Consider the following 26,351-nt stretch of genomic DNA (forward strand, 5'->3'; position numbering starts at 1 on the left):
CAATGTTGCTAGTTAAATCACTCCGATTATTAATACTGTAATATGTACTGCATATTCAGCCCGTATTGCAGGGTTTGAAGTCACTTCTGAAATTGGGTCTTGTTATTTTCGAATGTGAAACTGCGTAAGAATTCTCTTGGACCATGGTGCGATTGTTTGGTGAGCATTCATGTGCGGTTGGTGTGTCCTCACAACAGCAAAAAAAAACACAGTAAAGGTCAGTAGTCCAGGGTTATTCTATCCAAACTGACAAGCAAGGTGTGAAAGCAACCTTACACCCTCACCTCTGGCACACTATTTTATCCATTTAGGCCATGTCCACTAACGCATTTATTTGTGACCTCTTAAAGTTCCCCCAAAGTTCCCTCGTCCTTTTTACTAGTCTGTAAATTAGCTACCTTTTAAGGGATCTTTACAAGCGCAATTTAAGCTTTGTGTTTCCTCGTTAGGTAATGAAAATGATCCCTCCCATCTGTCTCTGGAAAGAGAAGGGCGGCATGCAGGAGGGGTGGGTGGGTGCCAGCTAATGCTAAGATTAGCAGCATCCTTCAGGGGGGAAAGGAAGGGGGCAAGAAGGGGAGATGACCATCAGTCAAAAGAGCGAGATACCAGCTGGTAGTTTCATTCCTAAACCCAGACTACACTGCAGCTATACCTTTGACCCTCCTCTTTTTCCCCCTCCGCCACCTCCTTTCTCTCTCGTTCTTTCTCTCGCTGTCTTGTGCTTCCAGGGAGTTGTGCCGGGAATGACTGAAGTTTTGAAATGATTCTAAGTATTCGTCTGTGGGACTGTGAAGTCGGTGGCGCATTAATGGGTGCCCCTTGTTGCTGAGGTGAATAGCTGCAATGTTGGAATGGAACAAAAAAAGAGTGGAATGTGCAAACGCGCGTAAAGGAGAATATGAGAGATCGTAGAGGGGCCTGTGATTGACGGATGCACTGGTATGTCCTTGACACTCTTTTTTTCATTCAAGGGGGCAGGATCATTCCTTTCTTTCAGTCAGTGTGTGTGTCTGTGTGTGTGTGTGTCTGGGTTCATTAATGCGCATGTCCATCTTAGTCATTGCATGTGTACGTGTGCATGAGCCTAAAAGGACATAACGTCTTGAACTGCTTCCTAAGCAAAGCCATTCCTGTTGCAGTCTGACTAACAGCCAAGCAGAACATTGTGTTCGGCGTTGTTGTGTATGCATGTGCATGTTTGTGTGGGAGTGAGAGATGCCTCACCTCCCACCCTTAACTAGTTGGAGGCAACCGAATTGTTTTCCTGCAAACATCTCCACTATATTCCTCTATCCAACCTTTCAGGCATATTTGGCAGGAACACACATCCCTCTCTTCCCCTCCCCTCTTCCCCTCCTTGTTCAATATTTAATCAGCCGGGGAGGGTGGGATGGGTGATTATGTGATCGGAGAGGGAGAAGAGTGCAGGCAGGGGAGGGAGGCCTTTATGCCTCTAAAAAAGTACTCTAGGCATCCTAGAGTGTGTGTGTGTGTGTGTGCACGTACACTATGCATGTGTACGCAGACATGCATATTCATGCACGTGTGCCTGCGTGTGCGTGTTTGTGTGTGTTCCGCCCAGGCTGAGAGTAGCCAGTGGACTGCTGTAGTGATTACTTACTGTAGTTACAGCAGTAAATTGTCCCTACGGTCTTAAGCCTTAGATCTGGCCTCCCTCTCTGAAAGTGACACTTCAGCATTCTGTCCCCAGGACTGCTCGAGAAGAGAGAGGGTACGGGTAGCGAGAAAGAGGGGAGGGGGGAGACACATAGGCAGAGAGAGAAATAGAGGAGAGGAATAAGGGCCGAAAGAGAGGCCGAGTGTTTGAGTATCCGTTTGTGCAAGAGAGAAGAGTTATCAGGGTGTGTACGCGTGTGAAGGAGAAAGAGGAGAGAGGGAGATAGAGCTGTCAGTGTGTGTGCATGTGTGTGAGAGAAAGAGAGAGAGAGAGAGAGAGAGAGACAGAAAGAGAGAGGGAGGGTAAGGGAGAGAAAGGGACAGCTGTCAATGTGTCTGTGTGTGGGAGTGAGGGAGAAAGAGCTGTCAGTCTTCTATATTGTTCGTTATATGCAACCCCACCCCCCCCCCCCCCTCCAGACTTCCAGGGTGGAGGGTTGGCAGAGGGTATGGAAGTTGGGCATCCCATAATACCTCCTACAGGCATCGGTTTACCTTTATTGACACGCATGACTCCTCTGTACCAGTTCTCTCGCTCTTACCGTTTCCTCTTTTCTCTCTACCCACCTCTGTCTTTCACGTATCTGCCTCTGGTGGTAGAAAGGAGAACTACACAGGGACAGGTTATGGTGACTGACAGCCGATTACGACGCCCTCCCCTCTCGTATTCCAACATTAGAGAGAGAGAGATACAGAAAGAGAGCAGTGTGTATGTGCATGTGTGGTTATTAGGGGATGTTTATCTGGGTGTTTGTGTGTGTGCACGGTGCTGTCTACAAGTGTGAGTTGAGGTGTGTGCGTGTGTGCGCCCTGTGCCATGTGCACACACACCAGTGTGTGTGTCTGTGTGCTTCTTTGGGATTTGCTTCACACAAAAACACCCCATGCGCACAAACTCACACACAGACACACACACACACTGAAACGCTCATGAATACTCCCAGAGCAATTACGGGAAGCCCACTCACTCTTTCTACCTCGGTGACGGCTAGAGAAAGGACAGAAATAGAGGGAGGGAAGGAGGGGGACAACAATTTTGCCCAGTTCCAAATTTGACAGCTTTTGAACTTGTTTTCATTTTTTATTCATTAGATAAGTAAAAGAAAATCCAGTGATGGCACACTGGTGCGCGCATTTGATTTATGCCCACTTCTGGGAGGGGAAAGCAGAATTTATGATTCCCTCCCTCGTCCTGCGTAATCGACACCGCAAAGCCAGTGTGTCGCTGTGGGTTTAAAGAGAGAGGTGGGGGCGGGGGGAGAATGAGAAAGAGAGAGGAAGAGAAAGAGAGAATGGTGATTTTTTTTCTTTTTACCTTTCCCTCATTGAGGCACACGCAGACTCTCCGTCGGCTCAAATAGACGCCCAAATACAAACACTCGTGCATGTGCCGACATGCACGCGCACTCTCTCACACACATTTCTGAACACCCCTCTTCTCGTTTTCCTTCATCTACACTTATCTTCCTCCAACACCCATTTTCTCACACTCCTTTATTGTCACACCCTCTTTTCTCTCCCTCTCTATCACTCTCTCGCTCCATTTCTCCACACCTCCGCTCTCGTGACATAAACCCTGTCTCTTAAATAGCATTCGCCATAATCCCCATGGAAACACTGCATCCGCCGTTGATTGCTCGCATACATCGAATTATGTAACAAGTGGAGAGGAAAGAGCTGTGTCTTTCAACCAGCAGCCTTTCTCCTGGCTCATTTTCCCCCACGTTTTTTATTATTATCAAGATGCATATCGGTAAGGATGTTGAGGTCATTGAGGGCATTCCTTATGTGTAAATCAAAGAATGCAATAAAGCAAGATGTGCATTCAAAGTAAGTGTGTAATACTCAAGAAGAATATGTGTCAGCATATGTGTGTACTGTGTACACAAGGTCATGAACAAGGGTGACAGAGGTGGAAATAAATGTGCAGGGCACGGTCACGGTGTAATCATCAGCACTGTTACTGTTCTAGCAAAGGTAACCATTTTTTGTGTCTCCTCTCTTATAATTCCTTTGTTTAAGCTGTTGATAGCCCCTCCTGTGTTTGAAAAACGATAGAGTCTGAAGTTACCTCTGCACACAATTTGTTTAGCTTTAGGATAATAGTCTGGAAACCCCCACACGATGCCACAACAGACTCAGCGACAGGAGGAGAGAGGGATGGTGTGAACCCGTTGAAACAATGGAAGGGAAAGACAGGTGTTGCTGATGGAGAGAAAGTAGGGAGGTAATTTGAAAAGCCTTCAAACCTTAAGATTATAGACTACTATTTCAGGGCTGCCAAAAAGTATAAAAGTTATTGTGAGCTTTGAAAACTAGGCGTATTGTGGATGGGGATAAGGAATTAAAAAAAGGAAAGGCTTCTGTGTGTATGTGTGTGTGTGTGTGTGTGTGTGTGTGTGTGTGTGTGTGTGTGTGTACTGTACATGTGGGTGTACTGGGTTGTGCAGAATGTGTGTAAGCCATGTTGATGAAAGGAAACGAGGGTTAGAAGAGAGACCCGTCTCCTTCCCAGATACACACTTGTGTTTTCTTTTTCATCTCGGTGTGAATACACACACTGATCTCACCCAGCACCAGGGGAACTCTACCTAACAAGTTATGATGGGAGATGCAGTGAAAACTGTGTGTTTTCTCTGTCTGTCTGTAAGAAATGTGCTTCCAATCAGACAGTACAACTGTATGATGATGTGTGTTATCATACATGCATGCATTAGGACCTTTGCCCTGAAAAACATGTTCATTCGCATCGTGTATCTCTCAGAAGAGTATCACGGTCTGAGTAACCCCTCTATCCAAAAGCAAGCGGAGAGAAAAGGCACAGACTGTGCCGATTCATAATTTATCTCTTTTTTTTTATTTAGTATTTGTTTTGCTCGCTCCCCCGTGACTGATTCGCAATACAATCCGTGCTCAAACAAGTAGGCCAAGCCATTACATTCTTGGAGAATACTTGTCTTCTTTCCTGGACTCGTTGTGAAAGAAAATCTCTGTCCTTGTTTGTCGGAGAAGGTTGCTTGGAGGGGGATTCGCTAATGCTTCACTTCACAGTGCTGTCACATGGACGTGGCAGAAAGTGACTCTGAGGGAACATGGATGGCCTGAAAGGGAACCATAGCCTACTTTTTGAAGGGTGTAAATATTTTAGCAGATTATAAAATCAAGTCTTCTAAGAACCACAAAGGTGTAGAATTGCCATCGGCAGTGAAACCGACAAAGAACAATAGTTGTTAGCTAATTAGCAGTAAATATGCATGTTGTTTCCCTTCAGCAATGGGTTTTCAGACGTAGCCTACTGTATGCATCCATCAAGCATTAACGAGAGTAGAGCCTCAACTTCTCAGTCCTGCCATTGTAATGCTGTTCCTGTCAAGAGAAAAAGCAGCGCCTATAGCCATGCTACATTTTGCTCGGGCCTGTAGGCTAGTGTGCTAAACATCCATTTTGCTATCTAGAGGTTTGCTGCCAGTCCCGTCATTTTCTAAGCTTCACTCAGATTTTGAGAACCGACACTGACGTTGTATATGATGTCTTCCCTGTTATATTCAAATGACCAGGTAAACCACTATAGGGTTTGGGTGGGGAGTAACCAAGATTTGCATGCTAAGAACTGTTCTGCGTTATATGGCAGAGACATTGCTCCCTCATCCCCTCCTCAGAGTTCCAAGGAGTGCTTTCTCATTTTGATAATGAAATGACCTCGCCTCCGGGGTTCTACTCACTCTAAAAGTGATTCACTTTTTTTGGGTCCACCTCACTGCCCTGATGAAAACGAGAAATACTACCTTCTCCCCGGATATGGTTAAAACACATTCTAAATATGTATTCTTTCTTCTTTTCTCGTGGTTTGCTTTCACTCGAGCTTGTGTGTACTGGGGCCACGAGTCGGTATGAATGATCCAACTCTTAAATACAAGGTGGCAGCGATGGAAACCTGCAGCTGCAGGAGATGACAAAGGACTCATAGAAATCATACAGTTACTAAACCTGTGTACAACCGGTTACCTTACTGGATAACTGTTGACAACAAGAAGCTGCACTCAACCTTGATATTAATGAAGTCTCAATAATTGTTTTGTTAGATTCAGACACTCAATATCTGGTATTTCATGGTGGAAAGCACCCAACCTTACTACTGTACTACAATGACTCACTTGTTTAGTACAATGATGTGTGCAGACTGCCTGTATGCAGTCCATGTTCTCTTCCCGGCCTTTCTATGAAGCCCTGAGTGAGGCAGAGTGCTGTCATTTGGTTACATAATCAGCCGTGTGTGTGTGTGCATGCGTTTAGAGGAGGGGAGTCTTCGTGAATATATGTGTGTGTGTGTGTGTGTTTGAGGTTGTGCGTATGTGTGTGTCTGTGTGTCTGTGTCTCACAGCGAGCAGTAGCTGCCTCTGGACTGCAGATGATGTGGTTCTACCAAGGCCATCCTAACAGACGGCTGCTGAGATGGACTCTCAGCCTGCCAAGCAACAATAGGACTAAGCCCGTGTGTGGGGGTGTGTGTGTGCGTGCGTGTTTGTGTGTGTGGGTGGTAGGCTTTGTGAGGATAAAGAGATTGGAGAAGTAGCATGCTCCCGGCAAGGAGTTTGGAATGTGTGTGTGTGTGTGTTTGGTTGAGCACCGTGTGTACATGTGTGGGCAGGTTGTGTGTTTGGAGTGTGTGAGGGCTTTTGGCTATGTAAAGCCAAAAGCCCTCGCATGCGCAAAGGGGATGTCGCGTGGACCTTTGATTGTGGACCGGGGACTGTTTGTGCGTATGTGAACAATGGGTGGGTGATTGGCACTGCCGAGCATGTACGATATGTGTGAATGAGGAGAGCTGTTGAGCTTTCAGCTGCAGCTAGACATTTTTCTCCGATTGTTAGGGGCAGATGTGCGAAGGATGTGTTTTTGGGGCTCGCGCATTTGGGTGTGTGTAGTGTCGCTTTAGGCTTGTGTGCCTAATTCGGTGATGTGTGTGCAGCATACATGTCATTGTGTGTGTGTCTGTGTGTATTTAATGGTGCTCCTTTGTGTGAAATTGAGGTGGAGATGGTGTTTTCTCTACCAGGGAAGTGTATAATAGGGGAAGAGGTGGAGAACTCACTGTAGCGAACGAGGGCGTGTGTTGCTCAATGCTGCCATCTAGCTGCCACAGCTGTCAGGCCCTTCGAAGAGCCCAGGGGAGCAATACAGTGATGGCTACTCTCACACTAACCACTGGTCTGGGATGAGTTATCCACTTCCCAGAGCTAGTGTTCAACATAATGTACGGGACGATAAAACTGACCTTGGACCGGTTGATGAAGGATGAAAAAACGGTTGCCTAGTACTAAGTATTAATGTCACAGGAAAATGGGCACGATGCATGTGTGAATGCTATGTTTGTGTGGGGACTAGCTCTATGTGTGTGTGTGTGTGTTGTATAAATATTATGTGTGAATGAAGGCCAGTTGTCGAGCTTTGAGTTGCAGTAAGGTGTCTGTTTCTCACCCGTTACAGTGGGTGGATGTGTGTGTGTGCACACGCGTGTGTGTGGGGACACTTGTGCGTGTCGCTGTTTAGGTGTTAGAATGAATGTCTGTGCACGAAGCAGAAATAATTCCAAGTGTTGGATGTGCATGTGTAGGTGTGAAATCATCTTAACCAAACTTATTTTGGAGAAAACAAACCCGCCCCCCCCCTCCTCCACACCCACACACACACATCAAAAAAGAATGCATTACCCACACTCATACCAAACTGGTCCAGAGTAAGTCACTTTGGTCAGCATAAAACCATTCAAATATATGCAGCTTCATAAGTCCTTTGGGATCCAAGGGGTTCGCTGGGAGACTGTGACCTTGAACCGATCCCTAATCTATGTCTTCATAAACCACCCCCACCCTCCCATGGTCTCCTTCCTTCATCTCTTTTTATGATTCCACACCCCCACCCTTCACCCCTCCTCTCCAGCTCCATTTCCCCTTCACTCTTCTTCCTTCATTTCTGCTACTCATTCCACTCAATCCTTTTTCTGTTTCTCTTTCGATTCCCTCTCTCTGCACGGCTCCCTATCTGTCACTCCATCCTCTGTCACAGCTCCCCTCCTCCCTCCCCCTCCGCCTGTCAATCTCCCGCTCTGGACCCCTCCTCCTTGCATGTGTCTGCCTCGGTATCCCCGGTCCTCTCGTTCCACCCATCCGACGGTTTTTTCCCTCCCTCGTTCTCCACACCTCCCTCCCTGTCTTCCTCCACTGTCTCTCCCCCTCGATATCAGCAGCCAGTGTGAAATAAATAATGCATCAAAACACATTTAAAACATTAGCAAGGCTTTACTGGTGTTAAAAGAGAGGGAGGAAGTGGTAAGGGGGGGGGGGGGGGGGGGCACTGCCTCTTAAATGTGTTTCAGCGCATGGTCAGATTTAGTAGGAATGGATGTCTCGCCTAACATTAATGCGTGAAATTTAGGTTGGTTCATTATTTACACTGTTAGCCTTATTTCACTGCAGAATTAACAGATAAAGTGGATATTTGTGTGCATTTAGAACACCAAGAATTAGGTACTAGCCATTCGGAGCACTTTTCTGGTGAAATACAGACTAATAAACTTCTTGTAGTCTGCCGGTATCAATCTCAAAGGAGAATGCTTGCTGGTCCACTTTTGTGTAGTACATTTATTAGTATACAAGTGCACTCAAGGGGTGTTCATATTGGTTCCATAGAATTTTGTCAATTTGTGTGTGCTTCATAACTCACTGTGTCACACTCCACCCGACAGAATACGAACATTAACTTCTCAACTTTAACAATCTATATCAATTAAACTTAAACACTATACAAACACACATATATATATATATATATACACAAACATATACATTTTGTAAAGTGACTGGATCAAAATAGATAGATAAGCATCTCTCTCTCACACACACACACACAAACACACAATTAAAGGTCACGTACACACTCTGCTAAACATACACATACTCCTCTTGTTCCGTGCAGCAGGTTCATCATAATGACCAAAATGGGTCCCCTAGAATCCCCGGCCCTCCTCCTCCCTCACTCCATCCCTCCTGTTTTCATCACGCTTCCCTCTCTCAACATCCCCTTTCCCTGTTCCCTCTCCCTCCTTCCCACCCCTCAATTCCTGCTGGCAGCGTGGCGATTGGCATTATTAAAAATTGATTGGCGGCGAGCGTTTTGCGGGCGTGCATGTATTATTGAGCTCAGAGTCAACTGGGAAGGCTGCCAGGATTGACAGGCAAGAAATGAAGGGAGGGCCGGCCTCCTGCTCCCTCTCTCTCTCTCTCTCTCTCTCTCTCTCTCTGTCTCTGTCTCTCTCTCTCTTTCTCTCTCTCTGTCTCTCTCTCTCTCACAACGGACGGCGTGGAGAGAAAAAAAGAGAGAAAAAAGATTAAAGAAAAACGTATTGCTGCCTTGGTGTTGGGTGGGGGTGGGGGGGGGGTACCAGGAAGGGCGCTGTTGGTAGATTGGAGCAGCACTTTATATACGTATGACATAAAACATTGGCACGCCTACACTTATAAAAGAACAGTTTCTTTTAGAAAAGTGTATTGCTATTAATTGCTAATGAATTGTTTGGTTTTGGTTTAACCTAAACTCGACGAGACAATCTTTTGGGTGTTCCCTTTAAAGTAGTTTGAAATAATATTTCATACAGGTGATAGGCTCTTTAACTCTGGCACTTAAGTGTGACGAGCGGCAGGTGGCTGCAATGTCAATATCACTTACTACCAGTCTGAATTGAGGAAAGGACTCTCCTTTGTCTACCACCGTGAGCATGAAGAAAAGAAACTCAACGAGAACTGTCTGAGGGTGTCAGACAAGATTGTAGCCAAGCATGGACAAGTCCAAGGCTACAAGTGAGTCCCCAGAGAGCTACATGTTCCCATTTCCACCATGCATGATGTTAATAGGAAATGTAAGTCCCACGGCACCGCAGACAACATGGCCCCAAGAGAAAAAGTGCCCAAAGATTGCAGCAAAGGATTGTCTGAATGTAGAAGGAAGCAGCTCAATCAACTGCTGAACATATATGAAGGCGCTTTCCCACCGCATGGTACTGACTCGACCTGACTCTTCTTGGTTTTCCGTCAGGCAAACCTAGAAGCCTGCCTGAACTTATTTGGTATTTTTGGTCACCAGATTACTGATTGGTCAGAGAGAATCATGACACGAGAGATCCTGCAGACACCCACCATTTGTAAATAACCAAGCTACAGTAGCGGCCTATAACGGCGGCCGCTGTCTAATACCAGCTCTATTTTCTTTTTATTCACTGGACTACTTGGTTAATGGCAACCCTTGAAATCACACTGAATCAGAATCAGATAAGCTTTATTCGCCAAGTTTGCACAAACAAGTTATTTACTATGGCAGGGAGGTGCATACGGTAACCATATAAGAGTTTTAAATGGTCGATAAAGGAGGTGTAGACGTTGCTCTGTTTGGTTGCCAACAAAAGTCAGATGGCTGAGCGGTGAGGGAGTCGGGCTAGTAATCAGAAGGTTGCTGGTTCGATTCCCCGCCATGCCAAATGACGTTTTGTCCTTGGGCAAGGCACTTCACCCTACTTGCCTCTGGAGGAATGTCCCTGTACTTACTGTAAGTCGCTCTGGATAAGAGCGTGTGCTAAATGACTAAATGTAAAAGGATCCAACCTAGAGTTGCTGTGTGTCGTGTTGAAGACAACGTCATGGCAGATGAATGCCACATCGCTATGACGAGCAGCTACATTGAGGGGGTATAGGCAACTCTCTGCAGTGGAAAGCAAAGTAGGCTACCTGGTACCAGAGCCATCTTTTTCAATGGCCCTGCCTGGTACCAAAGGCGAGCCTTGTCCAATCGAGTTGAGCAGGTGGAAAAGGGATATTAGAGACTCTATAAGACCAGGCATTCCAGAACTAAGAACCTTTCCACCTTCCCTGTAGTTAAACACGCGGGAGGTTCAGTGATGTTTCGAGATCACTTTGTTGGGTGCCTTGCAATGCAAGTTTGCCAACACGTTGTAAATATGTGCAATGCATAATTAAATCAGGAGCTTACTAAGGCATTTTCGAGTGCAAATAGTTGTTTCCAGTGAAGGGTATGAGTCCTGATGAGTCAAGTTTCAGCAAGACAATGACTCCAAACACTTTAAAAACACCCAGAATGTCAGACAGGTCACAGTTCAGGCAGGTCAGAACACAACTGTTCTGTAGTGACCAAGAATTCTAGTGGGGCAGGTATAGCTCAGTGGTACTGGTGGTGCATTTGACTGCATATCAGTCAAATATCCTTCCCCCTGTCCATTTCTTTGGACAAATGTATACTAAAACACCTTTTAATTAATAGCCTAGATATTAATTCCACAAAAAACCTGGAGATATATATGAAAATGTGTTTGGGAGAATTTGTACAATGAATAGAAGTAACAGTTTCCCCAAGGAGAATGGAAAACATTGTTAGTAGTGAAGTACAGGAAACTCATCCATCTATTGCCCTAGGAACTGTTTGATTTGACCATATCTTGTGCAACCAAATACTGGTTCTTGGATCTCATCCTTTCATACATTGTATGAAATATTCATATTACACTTTGAATAACAACAGTAATTTGGTAATGTGCACAGTAAAATAAGAAATGGAGCGAGTTATTAGAAAATAGTGCCATATTTTTGGCCTTGGGGAGCTGCTAATGTCTATTGTGTGTGTTTGTTTTAATGGTCTGTCAGGTCCATGTGTATGTTTACAAGCTGTACTAAGCATGTGTACTAAGCCACACACTCACATTGATGTAATATACTTACTGCCAACCTCAAAATAATATTTGTTTCTCTCGCTCTTTCTCTCACACACATACATCTACTCCTGACAAACTAATCAGAGGACACTCATAACTATTGACCCAGAGTTACCTTTCTGTCACCCCTCCCCTATTCTCACTCCTCCTTTCTCTTTCCCTCCATTCTGCCTCCCGTCCCTTTACATCCGTTTCTTACATCCGATGTGGTCCGATGTTTGCCTTGTTCCTGACACATTTTGGCATCACTCGTCTGGCATTTTCGAAACTCCCTTTCACTGTCAATTGTAAAGTTAAGACCATTCTGTGGATGTAATGCACAACCGGAGTGTTTCCCCTAATGTGTTTTTCTTCTCTTTCTCTTTCCCTCCACTCCATCTACCTTTTAACTCTCCCCATCTCCCTCTTTTCACACCTCTCTCTCTCTCTCTCTCTTTCTTTCCCTTTCCCCCCTCTCTCTCTCTATTTCTGTCTCCCTGTCTCTCTGCAGATGAACAGACCCATCCAGGTGAAGCCGGCGGACAGCGAGAGCCGAGGAGGTACAGTGCTCTGTCTTTTTTAAACATGGCTGCCCACACCAGATTAGCGTCAACATTATGTGTCCCCTCCAGCACCCTCACCAGCCCCACCCTTCCAGCAAACTCACGGCAAAACTCAAACGCTAGAGACACGTTGTGTAAACGTTAGTTGGTTTTTGTTGTTGTTCTCTTGTCCCATCACAGGAGACAGGAGTCCAGCCTTGTTTTGTCGAAATATTTGTGTGCCGTTTGAGTGTGTTTGCATTCGCAGAGTGGAAATAAGGAGGCAAATCTTAGGTGGCTCTTGTTTAAATTGAGCTGTACTTCAATTTGGATTAAGTAAATTATCAGCATTTGACGCTAGTTTTCAGGGATTTTCACTTAATTAAAAACATAAAAAACAGGCTTTTCATTTCAAATGTTTTGTATTGGGCTTTAAATCTATTTTCCAAAACATCAGAGAGTGTCAATGAATCGAGAACAACAGCAAAAACCTACTGTTTTTGACAGATAATCATTCCATGTCAGATCCTGCATTTCAGATACTAGGCTACCATACAATCTTACATGAACAATTACTTAGGAATCCTCTTCTTTATGACACTGGATTTACTAGTCACCATGCATAACATGGTTCACTTTTGTCCAGGGGGTTGTATGTTTTTATGGTATTTCATCGATGGTATATGATATCTAAATATTTGAGACTTCATGACTTTATCATGACATAAAATGTTTCCTGAGGGAAGGAGGAAGAGAGGCATAAGGGTTATGATTTTGTTAACATTTTGCAATAAAATTCTTAGTACCCCTGGTTTCTATGGTACTGGTTGTATTGTTACATAATACAGCACATTCTCAATATTCTGTTTGACAGGTGTTGTAATGTTCCTGAATATAATGCATTTAAACAACTTGTCCCATGGGTGTGATATTCCATTTGGAGCACTGAATAGAATAGCTGAGAGAATCTGGAGAATACTGCCTGATTCCCACAAGTCACTCTAACATTAATATCTGACAAGAATTAAAGGTACACCATCAACCAATTAACTGAAAAAGATAAGTGAATCACGTTTTCCCATGTCTAAGTACCTGGTATGTTACGAAAACCCATGCAAACCAATGCCAAATCCATGTCTCAATCAAATGCTTACAATTCCAAAACAGATCCGCCATCACAGTGAAAGTACTCATTACTAGACACCCAACTGCAACTCAGATGTCCAGACTCATTGTAAAGGATAGGATTTATAGTCAAAACTACGGATACTGTCAATCAAATGGACACCGCAATGAATTGACACAGCTGAAGATGTTCTTAGTTAGGGTCTGCCCTTGAAACCATCTCAGGCAGATTGTCAATATATGCGCACAGATATCAGGAAGGGAGGAGGGTGCGAGTGAGGGAGGGAGGGAGAGAAAGAGAAACGGAGAAAGGGAGAGACAAGGGCGGGGGGAAAAGAAAGAAGTAGAGCGTGCAGGGAGCATGCGGGGGGGGGGTGTTAGTGAGGGGAAGAAACATATCGAGTGAGAAGGTGAGGCGCGTGTGTCTCAGGGAGAGGGAGAGAAAGAGAGGTGGAACGAAGAGAGAAGAGGGAGAGTGTGACTGTGAGGTAGAAAGGTGGGGAAAGATGGGAAGAGAGAAAGAAAGGGATTGCATGACTTCTTCCTCTGTTTATTTTGGTCTTCTTTGAGTGTGATTGATGGAGCTGGATGGAAAAGGATACAAATGCTTAGTGGGGGAGGGCTAGAGCAGGATGCCAACATCTCCCTCTTTTCATTTCTCTCTCTCTCTCTCTCTCTCTCTCTCTCTCTATCTCTCTCTCTCTCTCTCTCCTCTCCCCTGCTCCTCATTACTCCTTCCCACTCTCATTCAACCTCTCTTCCTTATCTTTGTCAGTGTCATTTCTTTCCCCTTCTCTTTTGTTTCTCTTCTCCGCCACCCTCTTTTTGTCGTCTAAGCCATCTTCCCCAGTATCCCCTCATCCCTGCCTGTTCCATGTCTCTCTCCCCTCTACCTTTCTATCTGTCTTCCAGGCCCTCTCTTTTTGTCAGTGTCAGTGTCCATCTGTCGGGCTTTGCAATTGGGCGCCTTCTTTAGAGAGAAAATGGCTACACCTAAAACGCACAGTGCTCTGTCTCGTTCTCTGTGAGAGTGTCAGAGAAGGCCGAGGCAGGAAGAGAAAGAGAGAACGAGTAGAGAGGTTTGAAGGGGTCTGGAAGTTGTCGACTAAATGGACTGAGAAACATAGCTCGATACCCCTTCCACCCCTGTCAAGAGAGCAGGAGACCAACTGAGGCAGAATAGCTGAGAGAAAAGAAAACCCCACTGAGCAATACACCCCCCCCCCCCCCCCCCCCCTTGTGATTAAATAGAACAAGGTCGCAAGACTACGTTTTGAAGTTTGAAGCCTGCTGTAATCCTTCGTAACAATCTTGAATAAAGAAACTTCGTCAATTAGCACGCCGCCGCGAATAAGTTCTGACCCCGTTTAAGGTTGTGCGCTTGATCTGTGCAGGGCGCATCGTTTTACACACGCGCTCCCTTGGGACCCGGGTTCTTATTGGTTCCCATTGATTTCATCTCTGGCATCATGTTAGCGTGTTGTGTTAAGAGTCGTTTCCCTAAGAGAGATGTCATATTTATTGGTGCCCTCCCAAGGGAACTGCACAAGGCTTTGGCCGTCAATGATGTGTCGTGTGCGTCTGTGTGTGATAGTGTACGTGAATATCCAAGTGTGTGTGTGTGTGTGTGTGGGCCCACCATCCCGGATCTCCGGCCCACACTTGTAAACAATCCCCCCTGTGCAAGGCCAGAGCGGAGATTAGTCTTGTTGACTCTGCAAGGACACCCTGTCAGGCCGAGGCATTGAGAGAGCAGACCCCAAACACACACACACAAATACATACACACACACACACCACACACATTAATATTCCTGCAGATACATTATTTTCCACAGTTGCTCAATGCCTTTTTCACTAATCCAGAACTAAACTTGTATATGTACTTGTATTTTATAATCACCCACTTGTAAACACTTGTTTTATACGTTCTCATTCATAACAAAGTAGTGGAGAAGTATAAGCAACATAACTTTCTTTTAGATCTATGGGTGAGGTATGGTAGAAATGTTGGTCAAACCTAAATTCACTGGAGGAAAGGTAGTCAAATGGATGCAAATCTCTAAAGGATCTGCCAATCACCACGTAGACAATGCAACGATTTGACCAGTTCCTATTTGTTTTAGAAGACAGAAAACTCTTTGTGGGAATGCTCAACAAGCAGCAGTCCGAAGATGATGTCCGTCGTCTCTTTGAGTCATTTGGTGGAATTGAGGAGTGCACCATCCTCAGAGGTCCTGATGGAAACAGCAAAGGTAAATCTTTTTGGTTCCGCCACAAATAATTTGTAATAACTTTTCAAATGGAAAGTCTCTACAAAAGGTTTATAATGAGAAATGAAACTTCACTGATGGATGTAATACAGGAAAAATAATTACATTATTGCACACTCATTTGAGGATTTCAACTTCATTTGAAAAGCTTACAGTCACAAAGTTTGGGCTGGAAACTTGGGTCTCCAACAGTAGCCTGCCTTCTCCTGTTAGCATTAGCGACAAGCACCAGATGTTAACAACTTGAACTTGTCAGAGTGCTTCATGCAAGAACCTCATTAACTCCATCCAGTCGGCTTACAACCAATCAATAAGCCTCATCGTAACTAAGCCAGATGATTACAGTAAAGCTTGATCATTCCAATTCATCAGTAAGCTTCATTAGCGAGGCCTCATCAGCGAGCTTACTCAGCTAAATGGGTCTGTTCAATGGCTGCTGCGAGCTTGATCATTCAAATTTATCAGTGAAGTTCATCAATAAGTAAGCCACAACTGCCGCCAGCCTCGTTTCAGCGCTCCCAAAGGGACAGGGTTTGGAGTGACATAACAGAGATCGACTTAGGGACTGACTAGGGAACCATCCGTCTTAACTACCCAAACTCATACCAAACCATCTGACATTGGGAACCAACTGGTAGAAGAAATATTAACATTTTTTTTCTCTTGGCTTTCTCTCCCCCACCCTTCTCCTTTTTCTCCAACCTCGCCGCTCCAACACTGGCCTCCTCCTGCCAGGCTGCGCGTTCGTAAAATACTCTTCCCACGCTGAAGCTCAGGCAGCCATCAGTGCACTACACGGCAGCCAGACAATGCCTGTGAGTGGAGTGAGTGTTTCAGTGTGTTATAGCTTATGTGTTTGTCTGTTCGTTACCGTGCCATCGCATCGCAGGATACAACTGGTTGCTCCGGCAATGTGCTAATTGACGGTCACGAAGTCTGCGTGTCTGTGCATATTTTCATCTCCCACTCTTAGTCGCTTGATAACTTGATCCCCCCCAGGCCACAGAGAAAATTGTATGCAAATGTGATATGGTGTTAAATTACCTCAAGTAGAGAAGGGTGTATGAGTGTGTCGGTGGATGTCTCTATGTTGATCTCTCTATAAGTGGAGAACTCCATGGAGGACTCATAGACCCCTGGTGACACATGCAGAGGTGCTTCATAGATGGTGTTGAAAGAAAAGACTGCCTTTGAAGTCATTATTTTCTAATTGGATTCAAAACTAAGAATTTCTCATGTTTACGTAGGCAATGGATGTAAGCTGTATAGAGCGGAGATGTAGTTAGAAAGCATGTTTGTGTCTTGCTGAATGTGCTTGCTATAATGTGTATCGGCCACTGGCTTATGTACTGTGTGTGTGTGTCTTGTAGGGTGCCTCCTCTAGTCTGGTGGTGAAGTTTGCCGACACGGACAAGGAGCGTACCATCCGGCGCATGCAGCAAATGGCTGGTCAGATGGGGATCTTTAACCCCATGGCCCTGCAATTTGGCGCCTATGGGGCTTACGCACAGGCAAGAGACCTCACTGAATCCACCCTTGGGTCTAACCATCATCCACCTGTATCATCTAGATTGAAATTCATGAATTTAGCTCTATGCTTTTGTACAAAGCCACACACAAATAGTGTATATAGAATAGTCCTTGTCTGGCTGCAAGGACAAACATTGCATCGTTTTAACACTATTACAGGAGTTAGTGCCAACAAGGAACCGTCTGCATTTTAGTGCAACAATGGTCCCAACTCAAGAATACTGAAGTTACAGTTTATGAATTCCAAAGCAGCATTCAAAAGCAAGGACTCTTCGGTTTGAATTTGAAGCAGGAACAATACTTTCGTTAACACAGCCTATCCTAAGTAGTCATTATAGACACCTAAAGAGTCAACATCCTGTGAGTGCTAATGTTAAAATAAAGGTTTATCAGTACAAAGGAAGTGACTTTGGGAGGAATAATGAATAACTGATTCATTATATACAGTGTCATGTGAGTGTTGTTACATGTGTTGATTTGAAGCACTTTGCCATCTTTTAAGTAGGCTTTTTTGTTCAACTAGTGTATATAGATATATGTATATATATCTATATACACTATATTAACATTCACAATGTTAACATTGTTCACATTGTTAAAATGTTAAAACGCTTCAACTCAACAGACAAGTCAATCAGTTAAAAAATATGATATAAATGCTCCAACAGACCATTCATAAGGCTCAGCAGTGGTGTTTAACTATGGGTCTAACAATTCAAACCAGTTACCGATTAGGGCAGTTTCTGTCTGTAATACAACCTATTTATTTGTCCTGAAGGGTTCCAACTCTAAACTGAATCTTTTAACTCTTAAATCTTTCCACGTATGTACCTCAGCAGGTCCAGCAACAAGCAGCATTGATGGCATCAGTAGGTCAGGGTGGGTATCTCAGTCCCATGGCGGCCTTTGCCGCTGCCCAGATGCAGCACATGGCCACCATCAACGGCATCCCTGGGGCACCTATGACCCCCACCTCAGGTAGGAGAGAAGGGCTGACCGTTGGGTTGTCAAGGGTTAGATGTCAAATCCTTTCTATATCTGTTGGGCAAGCAACTGCTGTACAGCTTCACACTCAGATTCTGTGCCATTTGTCTTTTTACCCATCTGAAACCTAGTTTATAGTTTTGTTGATTTAAACTTCAGTCTCTGGATATTTGTGTCCATTCCGAGGCATTGCACAGTTGGACAAAAATGAGGTCCACCTGTCAAGTCCTCTGGGTCTGTTGTGCGAATCATTTAACATTTCGACCAGCTAAATACATCTTGACAGTTCCACCTTGATGGCAGACATTATTAAACGATACTCTCTCTTTGTCTCTCTCAGGTGGTAGTACCCCACCTGGCATCAGCGCCCCTACAGTAACCAGCATCCCCTCGCCCATCAGCGTCAACGGTTTCACTGGCATGCCCCCCCCTCAGGCCAACGGCCAGCCCCCCACGGAGGCAGTCTTCACCAACGGGATCCACCCCTACCCAGGTCCGTCCCTGACCCCCACCGACGCCAGCCCTCCGATTCAGGCTGGGAGGGGGAACACACTTGTTTTTCATTTGTAGTTTTTTTACATTTGGTATGACACAAGGGTCTCCATCCATTGGCACAAATACCAGATGTGTTACAAGCCTGATGTAGCATATACTGTCTAAAATACTATAACAGCTCAGCAAAGCATTAGGGCATGCGTAATAAAATCGAAACGATCGCACTTTAACTGCGAACGTCGAATGAAATCATCGAGACTGCCACATGTTGTGGAGTTAGGGATGTAAGTGGTGTTGCTAAGATACGGTCAAACGTATGTTTCTATGACTAATTTAAGAGGGTGCGTGCTTGTCATGTCACTGTATGTCTTGAGGTTGGCATCTAGGGGGTGTTTTCTAAAGAGAAGGAAACACTTATTCCCCCTCCGACATCTCTCTCTCCAGTGTTGCAGGAGGTGGTGTTTCGGGAGGACTCTGAGAAGAACGGCTTGGGCGTGGCTCCCCGGAGTTGTTTTGGGGTTCAGGGAGGGTGCTTCCTGTCCTCTCTCTCTGAAGGTAACCTGCTCCACCCCAACTCTCTCTTTCTCTCTCTCTCTTTCTCTCTCATGAACCAAATCAAGCTCTTTTTTTAGTCCTCCTGTTCACATGTGCAGAGGCCTTGCATGATATTGCAGCTTTGCTGTTGGTGGTAGGGCTGTGGGTATTGGTGTGCGGGTGAGCTTTTGCGAGTTCAATTACTTTTTTTTTATTGACGTTGTGTGAATAGTTTTGTATGAATGTGGAACAGTAGTGAGTGTTTATCATGGTAGAAGTGTTTAAATATGCATGATACACATGTTCTTGGTTTTGAGAATTTGTATTGGGGTTTTAGAATTGTACTGTAAAATTGTGATGACTCATCCCATCGCTGTGATTTGGTGACTAGCAGTTGGTCATGAAGGTTTAATTGGTGAACTGCCCTTCATAGTTTAGCCCTAACCAGGCTTGTACGACAACATTTGTTCTCATTCTTCAACGTTATGTTCCAGAAGATTCCACAGATTCATTGGGAGTTCTTAGAATATTATGCAAAACATTGGTGTCCAAAGAAACCGCTTGGTGTCTGAGGAACATCAGTTGCTGGTGTTTTAGTCCCAAACCAGATAGGCTGGATGTCATTCACGCCAAGTTAAGTAGACAGGGATTTAAAAAAGCACGGACAGGTGGTTTCTACGTCCCCCCATAAAAATGCAGCATGCTATTTTCCCCAATCATGTCTCTAACCAGTCAATATTATCCTCTCCCTTTTTTCCTCCCACATTCTCCCCTTTCCTTACTTCCACACATCTTTCTTACCCTTGGCCGCTTCTTGGTTCCCCCTTTCTCTGCTCCTTCTCTCGCCTTCTCTCTCCTTCTCTCTCTTTCTCTCCCTCCCTCCCTCCCTCCGTCTCTCTCTGTCTGAGCAGCTCAGAGTCCTACTGCAGCCGATCCTTTACAGCAGGCTTACACTGGGGTCCAGCAGTATGCAGGTTTGTCACTCTCAGTGGGAGTGTGTGTGTGCGCTCTTTGTGTGCATGTTCCAATGCTTGGGTTTAAATACTCTTACCAGATTTCATTGCGTGTGTGTGTGTGTGTGTGTATATCATGTTTGAACACAAGTCCTTTGTGTCTTATCTGATCAACTCGGTGTGTGTAGATTATTCTCGGTGTTAAATGATCTATTGTGTGCGTGTTCGCATACAACCGAGTGTGTGTGTTCGCACGTGCATTGCCGAGTGTTAGTTGATCTGCTAGCGTGTGTGTGTGTCTGTGTGTGTGTCTCAGCAGCCTACCCAGCTGCATACGGGCAAATCAGCCAGGCCTTTCCCCAACCCCCACCCATCATACCACAGCAACAGAGAGAAGGTGAGGCAGGTATATAACACACGCACATCATTGTAAACCATGCTTGCCTTGATTTACACAGTTATTAAATGTTTCGCATGCCGCCATAGTTCTTTTACTAAAGTATTTGAGACTCAATGAAGCCTTCATGACCCTATTTAACAGCCTATGGCGATACTTCTAAAGCAGTTGAGTCATGTGGGAAAGAATCAGACATAGAACAGCATGCTAAAAGCACCTCTCATTTAATATGAATACAACTTAGTTACAGATGCTTTTATGTAGTCTTCTTACATTTAGATTTATCATCAGCACTTTTACTATGCACGTTTGAGCCTTTATCCACTTCCGTCGTTGGGAAGCATTAGGAATATATAAGCTGACATTTTTATAGATTGTTATAAAAGCGATGTTACATTACTAAGGCCTGTAGTATGTGCTTTAGAACGTTTGGCTTCGCAAGTGGATTTCCAATGGAAGTGGGTTACCGACAGTGTTTCCAGGAATTCTGGCGAGGAATTCGTAGACAGTTTTGGAGTAACAAAAGAATAACCTCATGTGCACCTTGTTGACCCATTGCACTTTGTGCTTGTGACACCAGCTCCCCCCTGTGGATATGTTTGGAAGCTGTACACAAAAAGAAAGAAAGAAAGCTTTATAAAATAGTGAGATATTAACATACTAGGATTTGGATTTGTCCTAATATATAGATACCTTTTTCTACCTTGATCCTTTTGGTTAACTTTTTAAAGTTTGATTGGTCTTCTAACACTACTATGGTCATGGTAAAAAAAAGAAGAAGAGATATTTACCTCCAGGTAAAATGTTCATAAAATGTGCTGTACCCATGGACTGATGACATTGCCATGATATCCTTCAATGGACTACAAAAGTCGATTTTAAGTTATACATTGTAAGTAAGCAACAATAGAATACAATGAAAACATAACCGGTGCTGGTTACAATGTTTTATGAGCTGAAAGAAGGAGCAAGGAGCTTTTCCCTTCTGTAAAAACCCACACTTTAGAACGTAATACAATGATTTAAATGGACAGACATCTTTCTATATAAAACGTACTACAGTAAAATAGATAGGACATTTATTTTTAAGTCGAAATGGATTGTGTTGTATAAATGTAAACAAAATTCATGAAATGTACTTTGGCAACTAAACATCCTCCTTTCACCCCCCCCATTTCCTATTATTTCTCTATCCCCCGCCCCCCCCCCCCCCCCCCCCCCCCCCCCACTCCTTTTTTCTTCTTTTCCCTCTTCTTCCCTGTGTTTGTCTGTGTGTGCGCAGGGCCGGAGGGCTGTAACCTGTTCATCTATCACCTCCCTCAGGAGTTTGGGGATGGCGAGCTGATGCAGATGTTCCTGCCTTTCGGTAATGTCATCTCCTCCAAAGTGTTTGTGGATCGGGCGACAAACCAAAGTAAATGCTTTGGTGGGTAAAATCAAATAAAACCAAACAATTCTTCCTCTTATTATTCCTCTTCTTCTTCTTCTTTCACTAATGACCTTCTTCACTGCAGCCAAGTTCGTTTTATGAAACCATTGGAAAGAGAGATTGGAGATTTGCCGTAGTTGCTTCAACATTGGGGACACTATTTAGAGGGGAATGAATGTGTCATCACTTACAAATGAGGGGGAACAAATTAAAGCAGTACTCCATAAAAAGACAATGCATTGCAGAATCTCAAATTGTTGACACATTTGATTTAGTCAGAAATCTAATGCCCATTGTTTAGATCCAGCTGTATGCTTCACCAGGAAAAAATACTAAATTAACCTGATTATATGTGGTGTTAAATTATAAAGTTGGACCTTAACAATGTTGCTGGGACATTGACTCATTTCAACATTAGGCTACTTTCAAGATAGTGGAAACAAGTCTGACAAACTTGTTTTGCAGGGATTACACTGACCCTTTAATCTCTGTAAATCCTCTTTTTAGCTGGTACCACAGCACATATTGGCCGATGCGTTTCCCGTGGTTTAAGAGAGATACGAGCACAAACAGGGGTCAAGGAGTGCTTCTTTAATGCTACACTTACATAAGGACAATACTTATTTTGTCTTTATGTGAGAGGGGGGGTGAATCATTGTCCTGTAGACTGCATGCACTGATGGTGTTATTTTATTAGATGACAGACTATCAGCATTGAGTCTTACTGTGCATCTCCACAATATAATGAATTGGCAATCATTGGTGCTTTAAATTATTGCTGACAATATAAGCCCTTATGGTGACTTATTATACTTCAAGAAACACAGGTAGCAAGGTTTCGACAGCAAGTTCACATGAACAGATGAAACAAGGTTGTTTGGACACACAAATGTATTTATGTATGCTATATATGTACTAGGTTGGTTTTATATTATTATTACAGAGCCAAAATAAACAGTAAGTGCATGACTGTTGAGTCATACATTTTCACTATTGAACCAACTTCAATAGTGTGCACCACCAGTCTAGGCAGCAGATTTCTCGAGGATTTGAGAGTAGATGTTTTGAGCTTAGATGTACAACATAAGAACATGATACACAAGATTACCTAATTCCTAATAATTTCAACAAGTTTTTTAATATAATTCAGGCGCCACAATACTAACCAACTGTACAAGTTTCTCTGATGTTGTACACTGTTTTTATCAATTAATCTTTATGATACTATCCGAGAGTATACAATGTATTATTTATCCAATGCATGTTATTAGGTTGGTTCATGTTATGTTTATTATCCTAAATAATTTTATGTTTTGTAAAACGGTGTTTAATGTATCTGTAAATACAGATTATATGTTGATGTCCAGTTGATAATATGAAATGATTAGTGCACCTCTTGTAAGCATTCTTAATGGTTTATGACGATTTATATTATACAATACATTTTGAAATATGAGTATGTGTACAGCGCAGATAATATCACATACTGAAATGCCTTATTGAGTTATATTAGGTTAAAAACTGATTTGGAAAGAAATTAACTGAATGTGGAGAATTGTTTTTCAAACCTTATCTGAATGCTTATCACAGGTAATGAGCGAAGATGATGATAGTCTAATGTAACAATGTTTTTAATGATTTTGAAATTGATGTGAACCTGATGTCTTTTATGTTGCAAGATGTAAGAATTATGCTGTTGAATAAATTATTGAAGTAACTTGTGTTAACACGCAATCTTTATCTCAAAACCCTATTCCTTCTATCCCTCCACCCCTCTTTCATCTTCCAACAATGACTCCTTGTGTTTTTTCTTTGATCTAACACAAAATTAAAATTTACATCAAAATTAACCAACATTCCTCCTTCTTTCTCTCTCTCCCTGTCCATCTTGTTTCGTCTCTCGGCACATCCCCCCCAGGGTTTGTTAGTTTCGATAACCCGGGCAGTGCTCAGGCTGCCATACAGTCCATGAATGGCTTTCAGATCGGCATGAAGAGGCTCAAGGTGCAGCTCAAAAGGCCGAAGGATGCCAACCGCCCCTACTAGTCTCCTGCCCCACCCAGCTGCCCCTGCCCTGGGGGCTAAGGCAGCCGCTAAGCACAGGGAAAAGACGGGTAAGACGGGGGGGTAAACTTGAGAAGTTATCATATCTTGAACCTCTGCTGTGTACTAGCTATTTCTACATGCACAAGCTATTTCTACATGCGCTATTTGTATGACACTTGTATTAAAATGTCTGCTAAATGAATTTTAAAAATTACATTTCATATTGTACTGTAGGACAATTGTTTGTATAATATTGTAACTCTCTCTTGCTGCTTTTTCCAGTTCATATAATTCAGACTATTTGTATTTTATTTTATAGTTGATAGCATTTCTTACATGTCAGTAATCACACAATATCTTATTTTTAAAGGTTTGTAGAGCGGGATCGTAACTTGATTAAATGAAAAAGACCACCGAACTGAAAGAGCAATGGACAACAGGATCATTGGGAGGGGATTCAAATGCATCAAAAACTGGGAAAAATATGAAAAGAGACGAGATGAGTAAAAGGATAACTGTTGGACGTACCGAGGTGAGGACTCATACAAGCTTGGTAGCCCAACCCCTTCTGCCTCGCCCCCCAGGACTAAGGCTCTCTTTCTCTCCCCTCCACCTTTATCTATGGCCCCTAAAACCCTGCTTGAGTGACATCTACCTTGTTGGACCACAAGGGAGTTATTACTAATGATCAACTAGAAAAAAAGAAAAAAAAAAAGGGAAAAAAAAGAAAGAAAGAAAAACATACAAATGACCAACCCCAATCGAAAAGAGACAAAGGAACCCTGGACATCAGGAGACTTGAAAGAACTTTTTAAAAAAACAGTATGGAGGATTGCCATAGGATGTATTTAAGTAAGGACGTTTGTGTATGGAGGAACTAACTTTTTAAATACCAATTTTACAGGACATGAAACACGAAGGGACAGACCTCTCTGGAGAGATAGGACTTTGTCGGCGATGTGATATTTCAGGACACAAACTCGCATTGAATGGGGATGGCCATCTTTAGCTTGGAGTGCCTGTCCGTTTCCAGGGGATACCGTTGCCAAGGACAGCCATAGCAACGGTCTCCAGGGAGTTTTACCTGTCATTCCTTAGTTGTTTTAGGGACCAAAAGACCAAACATTTTTATTGCTGGGGACTTGTAGCTCTAATATACTCGGACCACTGCTTCTCTTTCAGTCAGTGTTAAGTGGCTAAAGAGTTGCATTTAAAAGATGTGTACATTTAAAATATATATACAATATATGTATATATATACATATATATTGCTGATATGCTTTTTGAATACAGGCAGAACTATTTCAGATGACCAATGGGGTCACTCACTTCGCTAGTTTACAATTAACTATTCAAAAGGTTTATTTTTTTCTCTTCTCATTTTCTCTTGGTAGTGATGGAGAGTGCATGGGGAGGGTTGTTCCATATCACAGCCTTACCTTTTCTAACTTGACATCCTAACCTCATAGTTAAAAGAACATAAAAAAAAGTTTGAAATATATAAACTTGTTTATATTTGCAGTACATATATATGTATATGTATAACAAGCATTCGAGCAAATGTATTAATATATATACATATATACAGTATATATGGATAAATAGATATTAATCACAATCTAATATATGTATTTATATACGCATATTTTATATATGTGTGTCTGTATATAGAACGGCCTTTGACTATGTTGAGCTGTAATCTTTTTGTAGATTTTAGCTAGTTTGAAACACTGCTCTGCTTGGGAAGAAACGCAAATCTGGCAGCTCCCAAAACTGCAGGCATTCCTATCTCTGATAAACTATATGCTGACACACATTATATTGCTAAATATATGTGTAAATCTTACACATATGTAGGTGTAAATACTATTTGAAAATGCAAAAAGCCACTTCTCAGTAGCAGGCTTTAAGAGATTAAGGCTACACAAATTTAGAGGAAAAGGACAAATATCTTCGACTCTATTCCAAACATATCTTTTGAGCTTCACACTACAGATACGTAAACAGTGTTTCCTTTGAAACTTGAACCAAAATGGATAAATATATCATGATATGAACTGGGGGGTTTTTGCATTCAAGTCAAGTGCACGTAGCTTATAGGCTATCACCACAGGAAGGTGTGCCTTGTCACCTGCAGAATCTGCCATCAAGCACTGTGCTCTCAAAAACACTACTGCAAGCAGCCAACGCGCTACTATGATGTCAATTCATCCATGCCCCATCACAACAGTATTCTTCCACATTTGCATATAACGTTCAAGTACGCGTACACACACTTGTCAAATCTATTAACAGTTAAATAATGCCATCATAGCCAGGCATCCATTTAACTTGTTTGTCACTGGAAATTAGCATTAGAGCTCAGAAACAAAGTCTTAATTTTATGTGTAGTACAAGAACCCTATATAGAAGTGGGAAATAGGGCATCACTAGCTAGCAAGAATGCAGTTCAGGCTCCATTCAGTGCCCAGAAAGGGTCAAGTTCAGGGTTAGAATCTTTCTTGGCATTGGCTAGTAAGGGTAATAATTACATATTACATCTTGAGAACTTACTATGGTTGTATGTGTGATTTCCTGTTTTATAAAAATGAATTACAATTAACGGTTTG

At 43.2% G+C, this 26,351-nt stretch overlaps 2 protein-coding genes across 6 annotated transcripts in view; both read left to right on the plus strand.

The window, feature by feature from the left end:
- The window catches only part of zgc:165603 (uncharacterized protein LOC571425 homolog), a 50,646-nt gene extending 41,106 nt beyond the window's left edge, over positions 1-9,540 (plus strand). The window contains exon 3 of the mRNA XM_047024589.1: positions 9,380-9,540. Within this exon, the coding sequence (XP_046880545.1) occupies positions 9,380-9,540 (161 nt within the window). The remainder of the gene's footprint in view (positions 1-9,379) is intronic.
- Positions 639-25,338, plus strand: celf4 (CUGBP, Elav-like family member 4). 5 transcript variants are annotated; one of them, XM_047025503.1, is made up of 13 exons: positions 639-942; positions 11,946-11,994; positions 15,228-15,356; positions 16,110-16,198; positions 16,745-16,885; positions 17,741-17,882; positions 18,229-18,381; positions 18,828-18,938; positions 19,829-19,891; positions 20,187-20,267; positions 21,550-21,693; positions 23,615-23,810; positions 24,113-25,338. In XM_047025503.1, the coding sequence occupies exons 2-12, from the start codon at positions 11,946-11,948 to the stop codon at positions 23,740-23,742; spliced, it is 1,230 nt and encodes a 409-aa protein (XP_046881459.1). In that variant the 5' UTR covers positions 639-942; the 3' UTR covers positions 23,743-23,810; positions 24,113-25,338. The 5 variants fall into 5 exon arrangements, with proteins under 5 accessions (XP_046881459.1, XP_046881460.1, XP_046881461.1 ...); XM_047025504.1 differs by having other exon boundaries at positions 21,550-21,633; XM_047025505.1 differs by having other exon boundaries at positions 16,110-16,189.
- The last annotated feature ends 1,013 nt before the right edge of the window (positions 25,339-26,351 follow it).

The sequence above is a fragment of the Hypomesus transpacificus genome, chromosome 9 (assembly GCF_021917145.1).
Source record: "Hypomesus transpacificus isolate Combined female chromosome 9, fHypTra1, whole genome shotgun sequence".
Taxonomy (NCBI): Eukaryota; Metazoa; Chordata; class Actinopteri; order Osmeriformes; family Osmeridae; genus Hypomesus; species Hypomesus transpacificus.

Coding starts and splice junctions, on each gene's coding strand:
- celf4 (XM_047025503.1), top strand. CDS start 11,946: ATGAACAGACCCATCCAGGTGAAGCCGGCGGACAGCGAGAGCCGAGGA. Junction 15,357..16,109: donor TCCTGATGGAAACAGCAAAG/GTAAATCTTTTT, acceptor TCCTCCTGCCAG/GCTGCGCGTTCGTAAAATAC. Junction 16,199..16,744: donor AGACAATGCCTGTGAGTGGA/GTGAGTGTTTCA, acceptor TGTGTCTTGTAG/GGTGCCTCCTCTAGTCTGGT.